Source organism: Chiroxiphia lanceolata, chromosome 1 (genome assembly GCF_009829145.1).
Source record: "Chiroxiphia lanceolata isolate bChiLan1 chromosome 1, bChiLan1.pri, whole genome shotgun sequence".
NCBI lineage: Eukaryota > Metazoa > Chordata > Aves > Passeriformes > Pipridae > Chiroxiphia > Chiroxiphia lanceolata.
The window spans coordinates 87,766,267-87,780,744 of NC_045637.1; the positions used below are offsets into that span (position 1 = coordinate 87,766,267).

Consider the following 14,478-nt stretch of genomic DNA (forward strand, 5'->3'; position numbering starts at 1 on the left):
TCTGTGTTCATTTCCTGAGAAGCTCAGAGCATCACTGGAAGCTGAAGTGTTTCTGCCATTCTCCACAGAAGGACAGAGCAGTGCATCAATCCCAGACTAGTCCATTTGCTTTGGTTTTAAGAACTTAATCTCAGAACATATTTTTATACTTGCTTATCAGACTTTATGGAAGTTCTCTTTTGAAATTTCTCCACTTCCTTCTTTGAAGATGTGTGCATGTTTACACATAAAAATGTGTATGTGTGTGTGTATACATGTATGAATATATAGAACTTACTATATATACTGAGAAAAAAATTCATTTGATGAAGGGAGGGGTAGAAAACTTATAATAGGGAAGGAACATTGTGACTGTGAATTTTAAGCCATGGCAGCCAAGAAATTCAAAATTACGTTCCCTGCAGCAACTGTAATTTGTCTACGCTGGTCATAAATACGGAAGTGTAAATCTAAAAGCTTACACACTAATACAGGAAACTTCATTATGTGCAAGGGGGATAAGTTACAGTTGTAAATTTGCAAATTTGAATTTCATGCCTGTTACGTGTTTAAATTTCCTATGATAACGCTGTATTAATGTAGTTTCACCATGGAATATATTAAGAAAGGTGTATTACGGTACTGTAGCTTTCATTTTGATGTGAATGTGATGTTGCATTAAAATTGTATTGTTTATGTAGATATTTCTCCAAAGCATGGGCAATGCAAGACTGTTAAAGCCTGACAGCCACAAGGCTGCTAAGTCTCATATTTTTCTGACTTAGACTGGTTATGGCAGTAAAGCATGGCTGGCTTTTTAATAACTTGCCTGCTGTGGAGTTGCTAACCCAGTTTTTGGTACGTGTTGTCATTAACCTTGCATTTGTGTTGCCGCTGTCAAAATACAAGTACAGCTTTTTCCTCTGCTGTGTTTGTCATTTGTTTGTTGTGTTCCCCCATCTGCAGCCAGCAGCAGGGAAGGAACTGAGTGAGAGTCCACTGCACAAAACTTCTCCTGTCCCCTCTCCATATTGCACTCATGGTTACTGCATCTGGGGAAAAGTGTGGGGTTTTTTCCTAATGCCAAATATTTATGGAAAAGGCTGGTGTTCATCCTATATTTTGGGCAAAAGACACTTCATGGTCTTTTGCAGGTTATTTGCTGGCACTGCCTGTGCACTATCCCCTGCTGGTTTTCCTCCAGACTAGGGGGTTCTACCACATGTTGTATTTTCTCTCCTGTGCAGCTGTGAGGTATCTGGATCCAGCCTAGCTGATGCTCCTTTGCTGAGCGCAGATGAACAGAGACTGCTCTTGTGGTGACCACTTGACCTTGATTCCTTCTGCCAAAGTGTCCAGAGTAGCGCCCTGATGTGGCAATGTACACAGAGCCCGAGTATTTTTCCTGTTTTGTGCTGACAAATGGGTTCTAGTGGATCTTGTTGCAGCTTAAGACAGCTGTCCCCCAATGTCTCAAGCTGCTGCAATACATCCAGCATGTATTAGCATAAACCACTGAGAGGGGCAATTTTCAGCTGGCCTGTGGCAGGCCGTGAACTGCAGTGGTGGAGAAACAGGCACGTGGGTTTTTTATCAGCTACTGCAGGGGCAGGAATCTCGAACAGAAAGGCAGAGCAGAGAGTAAGGGATAAGGAATGCTTTCAACTATCACAAACCCATATAGAGGAGTCACAGCCCTGTGTTTCAGTGGTACACTCCTTAGGTACATTTAGGCATACACAAGGCTGGCTGGCAGAACAGAGTATATCACTGGTGTCCAACTACTCATTTCTTTACTAAAATTAGCATCCCTAGAGGGAAAGGCTTGCAGTTTTAGTAAGTACAAGGCTTATTTATTAACCAGAGAAGGAAGTGTGACTAATGACTAGTAAACATGTATCCTTGAGGATGGATCATCATAAGCTACTATTTTATAATTTTAAAAAATGATAGTAATTCAGCACTCCTAAATGCTTTCACCCTGAATGATTTAAAAATGTGATGTCATTATTTGCAATATTTCCTACAACATGGGCTCAATGGAGTCCTGTGGATAGTGTAATTACTGGGAAAGCACTGTTCAATGCTGTTGAAAAATGTCGAAGATAGTACACTGCAGTGTTTGAAATGGAAAGTAAATAGAACATTCAAAGTAGCACTGTGGTGGCAGAGCTCTGATAGAACCAAAAGGAGTGGTTCAGAGCCGTCTGTGCGTTGGCAGTGCTCTCTACCACTCCTGGCCAGTGCCTCGCAGCAAGACTCTGTGGGTGTGATCAGTTCTACCTTTTCCTAAGCCTCTTTTCAGTTCCCCAAAAACCTAAGGGGGGTGGATGGTCAGGGAGTAGAAGGAGGAACAGCAGGGCTTCCAGGCTTGGATAGCATGCTAGAATTTGGCCAACACACAAACTGGTGAACAGAGCCAAGTGGTGTCCTGTTAGCTTCTCCCAGCATTGTGCTGGAGAACTTCTAAGCCATGAAGAGGATGTAGCTGGAAGTAGTGGCTGGTGTTGATAGCAGAGTAGAAGCTTTAGTGAGAAGAAGACATTCTTCTCAAGGGGAGCCTTTAAAGTGTCTGTAAATTCATAAGGAAATGGTCCCCAGGGCTGGCATTTGCCTTGATCTTGGAAAAGGATTAATGGGCTTTAGACCAGTCTGTTGCTAAAGAGCAAGAGAGTTTAGAAAGGATCAAAGAATGGCCAAGGGATCAGTTAGACCACAGTGTGTGTTTGCTGGGGTGCCTGGATACAAACTTAGGAGCTTCATTTTGACTTGCCAATTGGAGACTCTTTTTACTAGCCTATTTGCACTTTAGGTGTAGCTAAAAAACTATTATGTAGCTCATGTAGCTCTACAACAAACAGATCAATACATTTAGAACTAGGGATTTTATCCTTGTACTAACTTTAGCGTTGATATAATACTCACTGCAATGATATTGACTGCAGCCAGATGGTGAAGGGACAGTATAATACAGAATAATTGCTTTGCCTTTTACCATAGAAGATTTTTCTGCATTATAAGGCTCTGAGAAAAGGTTAGTACCTAATAATAGAAAAGTTTTGCTTGTGTTATGTTTCAAGCATTTGTCCTTCTAGTCTTTGTAGTACACACAAGCATACCTAGGCTAGTGACAGCATGGATTGAGTCGAAGAAGCAGTTTTCCTATACAGTTGATAATCCACAAAAGCCAGACTCAACAATTTATTACATCTTTGAGCAACTTCGCTCACATGGAATTTGATGACACCGATAATGTAAGTCAAACTGTGCCAGTTACATTTGCAAGATCTGACCACATTGGGTCCTTGTGTACATCTCATTTTAAGTGGGAAAAAGAGTGCTATCTTCATGTGCCTGACATAATCCTGATTCTTTTAAAATCAATAGCAAATATTCACTATGACTTTTGGGTGCTCTATTCCTTTTGGGGTTTAGGGCATTACTGAATTACTTGAACATGTAATTATTTTTCTTTAGTGTCCTTATACCTTTGTGAGTGGAAGTAGGTACCAAGTCATGCTTAGGCTCATGAACCACATTTTCTGGTTGAATAATTAAATGTCTTGAAGCTGGGAGTTCAGTGAGTTTTGGATTAGTCCCCACAAGCTTTGAGGTATGTTCAATAGGTTCCTGAAATAGAGCAGTGATAAGTATAGTTGTAGATGGGGCTGAAGTGGGAATATAGGGAGCTACTGCAGGATTATAACTTTATTTATGCTAACACATGTACCAGCTTGTTGACTGAGGAACATCTCCAGCATTTGCAGCTGTGACTTTTATATAGCAGAGACAATTGTGCCGATATTGGTTTTTTTTTTAATTTGGTGTACAGGATATGAATTCATTTGACAACTTTATTCCTTTAACAAGTTGGATAATCATTTGTGATTCACAGTTTTATTCACTGGAGGGGTTATTAATTTAAAACTTGCACTCTGTTCCTTATCAGATATTTATTGACTCATTTACACTCTACGGAACAGTATTTGAGTAAATCACCATGCTGTAAACTTGCCTTATTAACAGGTTTATTGCTTTAGCAGGTACTTGCTTAAGTTTCCACTGCTCCATCATAAAACATTCCCAGGCATGGAATACATTTTTGAGTGAGATAATATACTGTATAGACCAGAGTGTCCATATGGGATGTCAAATACATATAAGTGAAATTAAAAAAAAAAAAAAAAAGAAGATGATTCTTCTTGCAGACCTGAACAATCTTGTGCAAAAGTACTTTTTTCAACTGCAGGATATTAATGGAAGACAAAACTAAGACACTGTATGACCTAGAGGTCATGAAAGGAGAGCATTACCATTTTCTGTTCTTCCAAAGGAGAAACATTTCACTAAAGGTGAGATCTGTAACCCACTGAGTCCAAGGAATTTTCATCAAAACTGGAAAATTAATAATTACCTGATTTTGTTTCTCTTCCTGTTTTTGCAAAACACTGTCTTCCCACAAGATCAGGTCTTTATATCTGCAGCAAAGATGCCCCTTTATGTTTAAAATCCTGTTGTGGTACTTGTGGAATGAATAATTATGCTAACAGCAATACCTTTCTTGTTGTAGATGTTTGGATGACTATACTAATGGGAAGTAGACTGATCCCTCTTTTTAAGGCAAAGTGTGTTTCTTTTTATAAGCTTTAAATAACAAGGCACCTATTGATAAGACTTTCTTAGAAATTGGACAGTATAAATAATCAACATGTTGTGTCATATAAGAATCATATAAAATACATGTAAATTTTAAACATGAATGTGATAAGAATTTTTGACTCTGTAAAAAGTCTGAAAAATGCTTTAGCAAATTGCAATTCTATCCAGTGAATAATCACCCTAAAATGATCTCATCCTTTGAAACAACTCTGACCAAAAGTGTATTCAGGCTTATAAATGCTGTTTTTAGCAAACAAAACAAGTTTTTTCTTCTGAATGAATAAATCAAAGTAGTTATGAGGGGGTCTTTAAAAGATATTTCCTAGTATAAGATCTTGCATCTCAGTTGTTTATGAGGTCAGTTTGCACTCCAAAAAGCATTTCAGAAAGCCTCTAAAATGTGTACTCTGTGTGTTATACAGATTCAGAGCAATTGTAGGTATACTTACCAAGTCCAGCCACGTATAACAGTATGTTTTTTAATTTTTTTTTTTTAGCCACTCAGCAGATATCCGCCTTTGATCAATGACATCTCCTTTTGGCTGCCTTCTGAGACATACTCTGAGAATGATTTCTATGATTTGGTTCGAACCGTTGGTGGAGACTTGATAGAAAAGGTTGTCCTAGTGGATGAATTTGCCCATCCAACGTAAGTAAAACTTTTAATACCTCTTTCCTGTGGTCAGAATATAAGTGATTCTTGGGGCGTCCTGTGCAGGGCCAGGAATTGGACTTGATGATCCTGATAGGTTCCTTCCAACTCACCATATTCTATGATTCTACGATTTTATGAATATTTTATTTCTGTATACCAAGAAATTCTTGATTCTTACAGTGTTTGCATATTTCATTTTTTAGTTCCAAAACCTTTTCACAACAAAAGAATAATTATGCTTACTTAAAAAAAAAATTACCTGTGTTTCGGTTTTGTACTGGTACTGAGCTTCTGGTATTCAGACCATCCTAATATCTTGTGCTCAGTTAGTCACAGCAAGAGTGAACAACTACCTTCCTCAATACATCTGGCAGTGCATGACGCTCCTGTCCATACCATGTCTGATATTCTAGTCCTGCTCTTCACTGATTGACTGGTTTTGTCTTGTTCTCTTCCTTTCTTCTTCTCATCCTGATACACTAGTAGACCTTTACTATAGATGTCAGAGCCAATAATGGTTTGTTGCAGAATACTATTGTTGGTGTTCAACAGGGAGAAAAAAAAAAGACTTCATTCCTTTTTTTCTGATACTTATTTATACACTGTTGAACAATCTCTCAGGTTTCAAAACACCTTATGGATATAGCAGCACTGATATGACCATGGAGTGCACAGGGTACTTGTCTAACTAATACTAACAGTTGTCTCAAAAACTGACAAGTAACAGTTATTACATATGTGCTGTTTTTCAATTTGCTGTTTCCAAATAAAGAGATAGATAAACTGCTAACTACCCAATTTTCTAAAATTGAGGTTTAAAATAATTTATCTTCTTTGAGACTTTTTTTTTGGTGCTGTAGAAAGGCAGATAATAAACCTAACTGCAGTGTTTTTTGAAGATGACAGAAAAATGCTTCATGTTGTGCTCCAAAAACCTATAGGTTTTTTTATTTTCTTCTTCATCCAGGCATTTGACCCTGTTGTTCTATTGAATTTGATGTGTGATGCAGACCAGATGAACAGATTGTTCTATGCCTAGTTTTCATGGTGGTTCGGTGGATTTTTGGTTTTTTTTGTTTTTTTCCTTTTTACCCTTTTTGTGTGGTGTTATATGTTTCTGCTGCGTGAAGAAAGCGAAATGCGAATGGAATGGTCATCTGAAAGCTTTGAGTCGTTAATTTCTGCATGGTTCTCACGCTCACAGAAATGGCGGGTGCAGCAGAGGAATATAGGTTAGGATAAGATAGTAAGTACTATTAATTGTAAAGAACAACAAGACTGTATCCTTCAGGGAAATCTAAAAGCAAGTTTGTTGCAGGTATGGATAACTTCATATTGTCACTTGGAGTGCACCATCGTATCAGAACAAGTACATAGACGTTGAAAGCTGCTCACACAGATCCTGCTGAAAATATATTTGTTTATTTTCTATCATGATGATAGAGTACAATCAACATTTTTAGTAAAAATTGGGATTTTGAACCCATTTGTGGAACTAGCCTGTCCACTCATTCATGCTGAATGACATGACATGACTTGTTGCTGCTTTTTGTCTACATGCTTCCCAGTGCTACCAAGCAAGCAGTTATCTTTGTTGTTATATCATCTCTTAGGGGAAGATCCTACGTTTAGTGTAAGCAGCTCTTCTAAGGCTGAAGGTTTGGAGAAATCTCATTCCCTGCTCTCTGAAACAGAGGCAGTATTATTCTGTGATTACTCTTGCAGCTTACGAGAGAAATCCAGATACACTGTGAGGGCCTACCAGCAACACTGCATCAGTTATGGCTCAACTCATAGGTTATTCTTCTCTTCCTTACTTGGAATAGTGTGCCATACTAGTAGAGTGGTGAGATATGGCCAGGATTCACTCCTCTGTTTTTCTACTATGTGTGTTTTCTCCTTTGATACGCTTTGACACATCTGGAACATATACCAGGGATGACAGATGTTTCTCTGCAAAGAATGAACCTCTGATACCCTCTGTGACTTCTGCAAATAGATGAGAAAGACGACTGCTCACTGAGAATTATCACACAGATTTAGGACTTTACTAGTATTGTTCTCTAAAACCGTTAAGCCCTCACTCAGCAGACATCCAGATATGTTTTGACACTATAAGGAGGAAAAACTTCTCACCTTCATGTCTGAAGAATTTGGGATGTGACACTAACGGATTATTGGTAAGTGATGTTGTAGCCCTCTTAGTTTGTTCAACTGCAACGGCAATAAAATAAATCTTTCAAAATGCCCCATTAAAAATCAGTGATTCCAAGGAGATTATCTACCACATTAAAAATAGAATCATAAATAGAGAGTGTAACATAATGGTTACTTTGCCCTTTCTCCTTAGAACAGGATGTGTGCAGATATGTAACTTCTGAGAATTGATGATGTAGGCCATATAAGTAATTTTGTCTGATCTCTAAAGGCTTTGGAAGACTAACTCTTTGAAAAGAGTTTTCTACTTAGTCTTAATTCTAAGATAATCGTCTTGTTATAGGAATGATACAGTGGCTTCTTTAATTTAGTGTTGCAGAAAAGCTTCTGGGCACAGAAATTAACATAAGAGATCCTCAGTGTTGCTATGGATCTGTATACTACAGATTGAGGTACTTGTAACGATTGCATTGAATTTGTAGTGAATCAGCTGTGGACGATGGGAGAAAAGTGCCTAGGATAGGAAAACCTGCAGTGCTGTTGTTTTGCATGTTAGTTACAAGCAGCTTAATAAGTTCATGTTTGTAGTTAATCACTTCTAGAATTTAAAATTAAGATTTTTTTTTCATCCTTTAAAAATTCCAGTTTCATGAGGAATTAAGACATTTGGTAGTCTTACTTTCCTTCTTAAACTACCTTTCTTAGTTATAGGACTATAAAGATTGGAAACCAGAAAATGTTATACAAATAAAACTAATTTATAACACAGAAAGGGGTCTTTAAATTAAGATCTTTTATAGAGGCTGTTTGTGTGATACTGCTTAGTTGCCTTCTCTTTGGTTCAGAAACCTTTCAAGGTTTCACAGGGCTTCAGACTGATATCCATGCTCCAGTACATTGCAATTACGGTGTGTATTAGCAGTAAGAATGTATTCCTCTACAGGGAAAAGGAAAGGGGAGGGAAAAAAAGCATGAGACAAGTAATTGTTTTAACAAGGAAGAGATGCCTGAAATCAAGTAAATCAAAGTAAGTCTTGATTATCCACTTTGTAAGGTGATGATGTTGAGACAACTTTCGGGCACAGATAATTAAAAGATACTGCAGGAAGGAGTCTCATTGCTAAAAAGCACAAATTTAGAAGAATGCCAAGTTACTCTGCCAAGGTAATTAAGAACCGTTCCAGCATAAATGCATTTTAGGTAAACTTAACAAAAAAACCCAAACCAAAACCACAGCATTGAAGTAAACTGAGTAATGTGTAATGTGTGAAGAAGGCTTTCCAGAAAATAAACTTCCTTGTTTACTTTTGTCTGCAAAAATTTTATTTTCTTTTCCTTACAGTGGAAACTAGTTGTAATGGATGCCAGGATAGTGGGACTAGATCAATCGTAAAATCTGTCAAGCAGAAAGTTATTTCATATTGCAGTCAAATGTTACTTTGAGGTGGAAAGATAAGCATTCCCTATTAGAAAATAATATCCCAGCAGTAGTTAGAACACACTGACGTTTCTGTATTTAGCTCTATGGAATGTTGTAGTTCCTGGAAATTCCTGTTCACCAGTGCTACAGGTGGACCTCACAGAGCGAAGAGATCTATGTGCTCTGTTCCAAGCTGAGAACCAAGTTTTAGCAACTAGGTTGAGGTAGACAGCTTTTGTGTAAAGTGGTTCTGGGTCAAAGATTAACTGTTGGGATTCTCAGCAGGAGTCCCCTGATCCACAAGAACTTCTTCCCTTTTCTTTCATCTCAGCAATTCCAAACAGATCTGCCTATCCCAAATGCTCTTTATGAATCACAAGTGTCAAACTAAAAGGAGAACATGGACTTCTCAGGTGTCTGCAATCCCCACATTATAGATGTGTGTCTGCACAAGGTATCGCATGAAAGGATGGCCTGTTGGTCTCAGCTGTCAAACAGCAGCTGCTCGGGGGCTTTAGGTCTGCAGTTATACTGGGAAATCTGGGAATAGGGGATCCTTGAACAAGAGAGATGTGTCACCTGTGTGAAATATGGCTATTGTCTTCAGAACATATATTTGAGGGAGGGAGCAATTAGTACATGACACTGAAATGGTCAGAGGGTAATTTTGTCAGCTGTTGATACCTTCCCATTGCCTGTAGCATAAATGGTCATCACAGACAGAATGTGGTTGGGAAAATATCACTCAATTTTTAGGATATTCTGGGAATCTAAATGTTGCTTCAAGCTTCTCCTGTTAGCACAGTCAGAGTGTAACTTCATTCAAGATGAATAATGCAAAACATGACTGTAACACACCTGTTGTTCAGGTATATAAAGAATCACCTGGCATATATGAAAAAAAAAGTGTGACTTTGCTGAAGTGCCAAGGAACCTGAGTGAAACTGTGGTGGTTTTGGCAAGAACAGGAGCAAGGCAGAAGGTAGGCAGAATAGAGAAGTATTCCTTTCAGTGAGCAAAACATTTTCCACAGTCCATCTTGTGGATTTCAGCTATCCTACCTTGGTGTATTAGCTTCAAATAGACTTTCATACATTTGGTTGGGGGAACATATTTTTCTGTGCATGGTCTGTGAAATCAGTTCACTGTGACTTGCCTGAAGTTGTCCTATGCTGCATGAGCCATGTCACCAGACACTGAAAGGCAATGGCTCTGTTTCTGCTACCTCACTGAATTATTTCCTTCAAATCCTTGGAGATCTTTAAGGACCTTTAAGCATTGCTGTGCAAATACATGATGAGTGAGGATTTGTAGCTGACATTTTTCCCTTTGGAACATTTTAGTGAACAAACATTTGCAAAAACAAAGAGAGTGTTTTGGACTGTATTGTTACTAAAGGAAGAAAAGAAAGTGAGGGGTTTTTTCCTTACTTTTTGCAATAGCTATTTTATGCTCCATATCTTTAAGTTTGGGCCTTCTACTACTCAGCTGGTCTAAGCTGTCTAATCAATATCAGAAAGTAATCTCTTTTCAGTGGTCAAGACTTCTCCAATTTTGGAAAGGAAACAGGTTTCACAGGGAAAAAGAAAGGCTAACTGAATGGCAGTCAAAAAGTAAAAAGGTCTCCGGCCACTATGAATAAGCAAATCAAAACTGCTGCCATGCAAAGAATCCCAGGGAGGGCAGTGTCTTACATTTTGGTACACACCTGGCCAAAGTAATAGAGGAAATACTGGCTAGTCACACATGGTAGAATATGTGGTAGAAGTGGCAGAAGACATTGGTAACCCAAGTTGTCCCTGATGAAGAGGACAGAGAGAGTCCAGGGGTGATACCTGTCCCCTACAACGCAGCACCACAAAGAGAATCCAGAAGTGCCAAGGCTGCTTATCTTTGCTTTGGGTGAGCCCTAAAAATGTTTTTTCCAGCTTAGCATGCCATGTCTCTCTTCTGTAAGGTACCTTCTGTAATCCCATTAGGTGTGATGGCCTCACATCCTCATTCTGAAAAAGTATTTTCTGCATTTTGCAGTGAGGTTGTTTTCCTACTGGTCTGAGACCTAATTTTTTAAAGTTTGATACTAAAATTTCTCTTTTGTTAGAAAGATAAGGGAAGGAAGGAGGAATATGGCTCCACATTTTCTTTTGCAAAAAAGATATGTAGGTAGGCTGAAAAAGTTATACAAAACTGTAATCAAGATATGCACTGTGTCCTCAGTGGTACTTAAGAGGTAAATTTTTAATCAGAACAACTAAAAATACTCTGAAAAAGCAATGTGGAGACAGTAAGGGGGGAAAAATTGATTTGCTGCATTTTGACGGCTATGCTGTTAAAAATATAAGTGGGGAATAGGTAAGAAAGGATTTATTCTTGCCTTTGAGTCAATTACTTGCACACGTCTGGGGTGAGATCTGCACATTTGTCACAGTCTGTTAAATGAAGTGCAAGGAAATGCATTGGCTGCTGTGAAGAAGGAAGGTAGGTGCACTGTGGCACCATCTTTAGAGACTTTGGGAGTACTCAGATGACCTGTGTCTCTTCTTTTCCAAGCAGTAAAAGGAACAGATCTGACAGCAAAGAGTCAGATCCTGTTGACTGCTGTGTTGTGTCAATGCACACCCCTAGCTCCTTGTTAGTATATAGAAAATACAGTGTAATAACATAATTTCATTTTTATTGCCAGATTTTGGACTTTTCCTTATCTAGATGGAGATAAAATCAAATACTTTTAGGTCTGGTGCATTTACTAAAGCTGGCTTGGTTTTGCCTTGCTTCTGGAACAGGTGAATTAAGCAGAATAATTCTTAAGTGCTTCTTTCTACTAGTATTACGCAAATTAAAACAATCAGTTCAGTCCCTGAACACTGTGTTTTTCTTCAGCCTGAGCACTTTACAATTTGCTGAGGGATTCTTTGAGATTACTTTTAACTGCTGAACTGGCAAAGTCCCAGCAGCAGCTTCTCTGCAGAAAAAAACAACCCAGAAGCTGCTTTTGACAGTAGCTAGCAGAGGATCAGTTTTCAATTAATGAACTATGTTCTCCAGCTCTGGATTTTTTTCCCTCTCTTTTGGTCACATGAATGTAAGACTAATATTTTTGAAATAGATTAACTATTCATGGGAGGCTCTCTCAGAGGATACTCATTCACTTTTGAGCCTTTCTTCAGCTGTCGCAGTAGAGTATAACTCTATAGTGGCTGGCTAAAGCACTATGGATGTACCCCCAGTCCATCTTCTCTTTTCTCTTTCTTGTCCCAACCAGGATCAGTGCCACCTGTTTTCTCTTGAGAATAAGAACCTTTTCTGTCCTTCCTGCTACAGTCGTGCTGATTGCAAGGTCTTCCACATGTGTCATGGCAATGCCAAGCACAAATACAGGTTGGGCAGAGAATGGCAGCCCTGCAGAGAAGGATTTGGGATGTTGTTCGGTGAGAAGCTCCACATGATGCACCAGTGTGCGCTTGCAGCCCAGAAAGCCAACTGCACCCTGGGCCGCATGAAAAACAGCATGGGCAGCAGGTCAAGGAAGCATTCTACCCTTCTGCTCTGCTCTCATGAGACTCCACCTGTAGTGCTGCATCCAGGTCTGGGGTCCTGGAACTATATCTTTAAGGTCCCTTCCAACCCAAACCATTCAGTGATGATTCTATGATTCTTTTACCTTGTGGGCATCAGCTTAGAAAACATACATGTAATGGAGTTTGCACTCCTGGTGTGGACATGTCAGGCATTCCCCTGTGCCCTAGACCAACCCAATGGCCAGTGGTGTTTCACACAGAATCACAGAATCAACCGGGTTGGAAAAGATCTCTGAGATCATTGAGTCCAACCCTGTCAACTAGACCATGGCACTAAGTGCCACATCCGGTCTCTTCTTAAATACCTCCAGGGACCGTGAATCCACCACCTCCCTGGGCAGACCATTTCAATGTCTGATCACTCTCTCTGTAAAGAATTTCTTTCTAATGTCTAACCTAAACCTCTCCGGGCACAGCTTAAGATTGTGCCCTCTTGTCCTACTGCTGGTTTCCTGGGAGAAGAGACTGATCCCCCACCTCGCTCCAACCTCTTTTCATGTAGTTGTAGAAAGCGATAAGGTCTCCCTTGAGCCTCCTCTTTTCCAGGCTAAACAACCCCTGCTCCCTCAGCCTTCCTCATAGGCCCTGTGCTCCAGTCCCTTCACCAGCCTCATTGCCTTTCTTTGGACAGTCTTCAGGACCTCAGTGTTCTTCCTAAACTGAGGAGCCCAGAACTGGACATAATAGTCAAGGTGTGGCCTAACTAGTTCTGAGTACAGGGGCAGAATCACTGCCCTGATCCTGTTGGCCACACTATTCCTGATACAGGCCAGGATGCCACTGGTGTTCTTGGCCACCTGGGCACACTGCTGGCTCATGTTCAGCCTCCTGTTGTTTAGAACCACCAGGTCCCTCTCCGCCTGGTTGCTCTCCAGCCACTCTGTCCCCAGCCTGTAGTGCTGCAGGGGGTTGTTTTGGCTTAAGTGCAGGACCCAGCACTTGGTTTGCTTGATTCGCAGTTGGAGTGGCCCCAACTACTCTTCAGGTTCTTCCTCTTCCCTGCCTTTTTTTCCTTTGAACAGCAACTGTGTTGAAATAGCAACTCCATTCTCATAGCAACTTCTGGTGGTCAGGGACTTTCTGGCCAAATTAATTTAGAGTAAACACTGGGCTACTCAGAGGGAGATGCTTTATGAAGACATATGGGTTCTGCTCGTGTCCCACCAGAGCCCAGATAATCTACCACCTGAGTTGGTGAGGTTTTCATCCCAGCTGCCTAGAGGTTTAAAGGAGCCTGGGCTTGCGCTCTATGTCAGTAACTATGAGGTAACACTGCCATGCTGATTGCTACGTGGCTTCAACATGTCTTCACTTCCCACTTTCTAGCAGTCATGATGCTCTGCTGTCCCCAGCCAGGACTCAGACTGTCAGAGTTTAGCTTTCCCAGATATCCTGCACAGTAACAAGGACATTCATGAAGCCCCACGTAGCCATCTGGTAGGTCTTATTTTTTTTCAGGAAACTGAACTGAAAAGCTTTTAATTCCTCCTTTTCCTCCCCAGCAAAAACATTCCAGGTTGTAATGAATATAGAGAACAATTGAGTAAATATGCACATGTATTTTTTTAAAAAAGACTCCTTCAAATATTTTAGAAATTTTGAATTTCAAACACCTCTGTTCCAGCTTCTTTATAGCACCTACTGGATGAAGTCAGATAGAAAAAATGAGCATGTTCTTCTATAGCACAAGCCAGAAAGTATTGTTTGATATGGAGGTAGTGCTATGTTTATTATCTCTACATGTGCAGACTTGCGATCTGTCTGCATATCTTTGTTAGGCACCCTTTTCAAAAGTATTTAAATGCCTGGCCTGCAGTTTTTGAATTCCAGTGGGGATTCAGATTCCTTTGGATTGCTCTGAGAGTCTCCCAAATGAAAAACTATGAGAGGAGTGACAAGTGGGACAGAGAAGTCTTTCCTGTAGAAAAAGCTAGCACTTGAACTGTTCTGCAAAAAAAAAAAAAAAAAAAAAAAAAAAATTAAAAAATCTTGCCTTATACAAAAATCAAGTGAGTTCTGTGACATGTCTT

The 14,478-nt window shown here is 39.7% G+C and overlaps 1 protein-coding gene across 7 annotated transcripts in view; it reads left to right on the top strand.

Annotated features, from left to right (window-relative positions):
• FARS2 (phenylalanyl-tRNA synthetase 2, mitochondrial) overlaps positions 1–14,478 on the top strand; it is a 239,695-nt gene that overhangs the window by 159,536 nt on the left and 65,681 nt on the right. For all 7 annotated transcript variants that reach the window (XM_032712457.1, XM_032712432.1, XM_032712424.1 and 4 more), the window contains one exon: positions 5,136–5,287. In XM_032712457.1, coding sequence (XP_032568348.1) covers positions 5,136–5,287 — 152 coding nt within the window. The remainder of the gene's footprint in view (positions 1–5,135; positions 5,288–14,478) is intronic.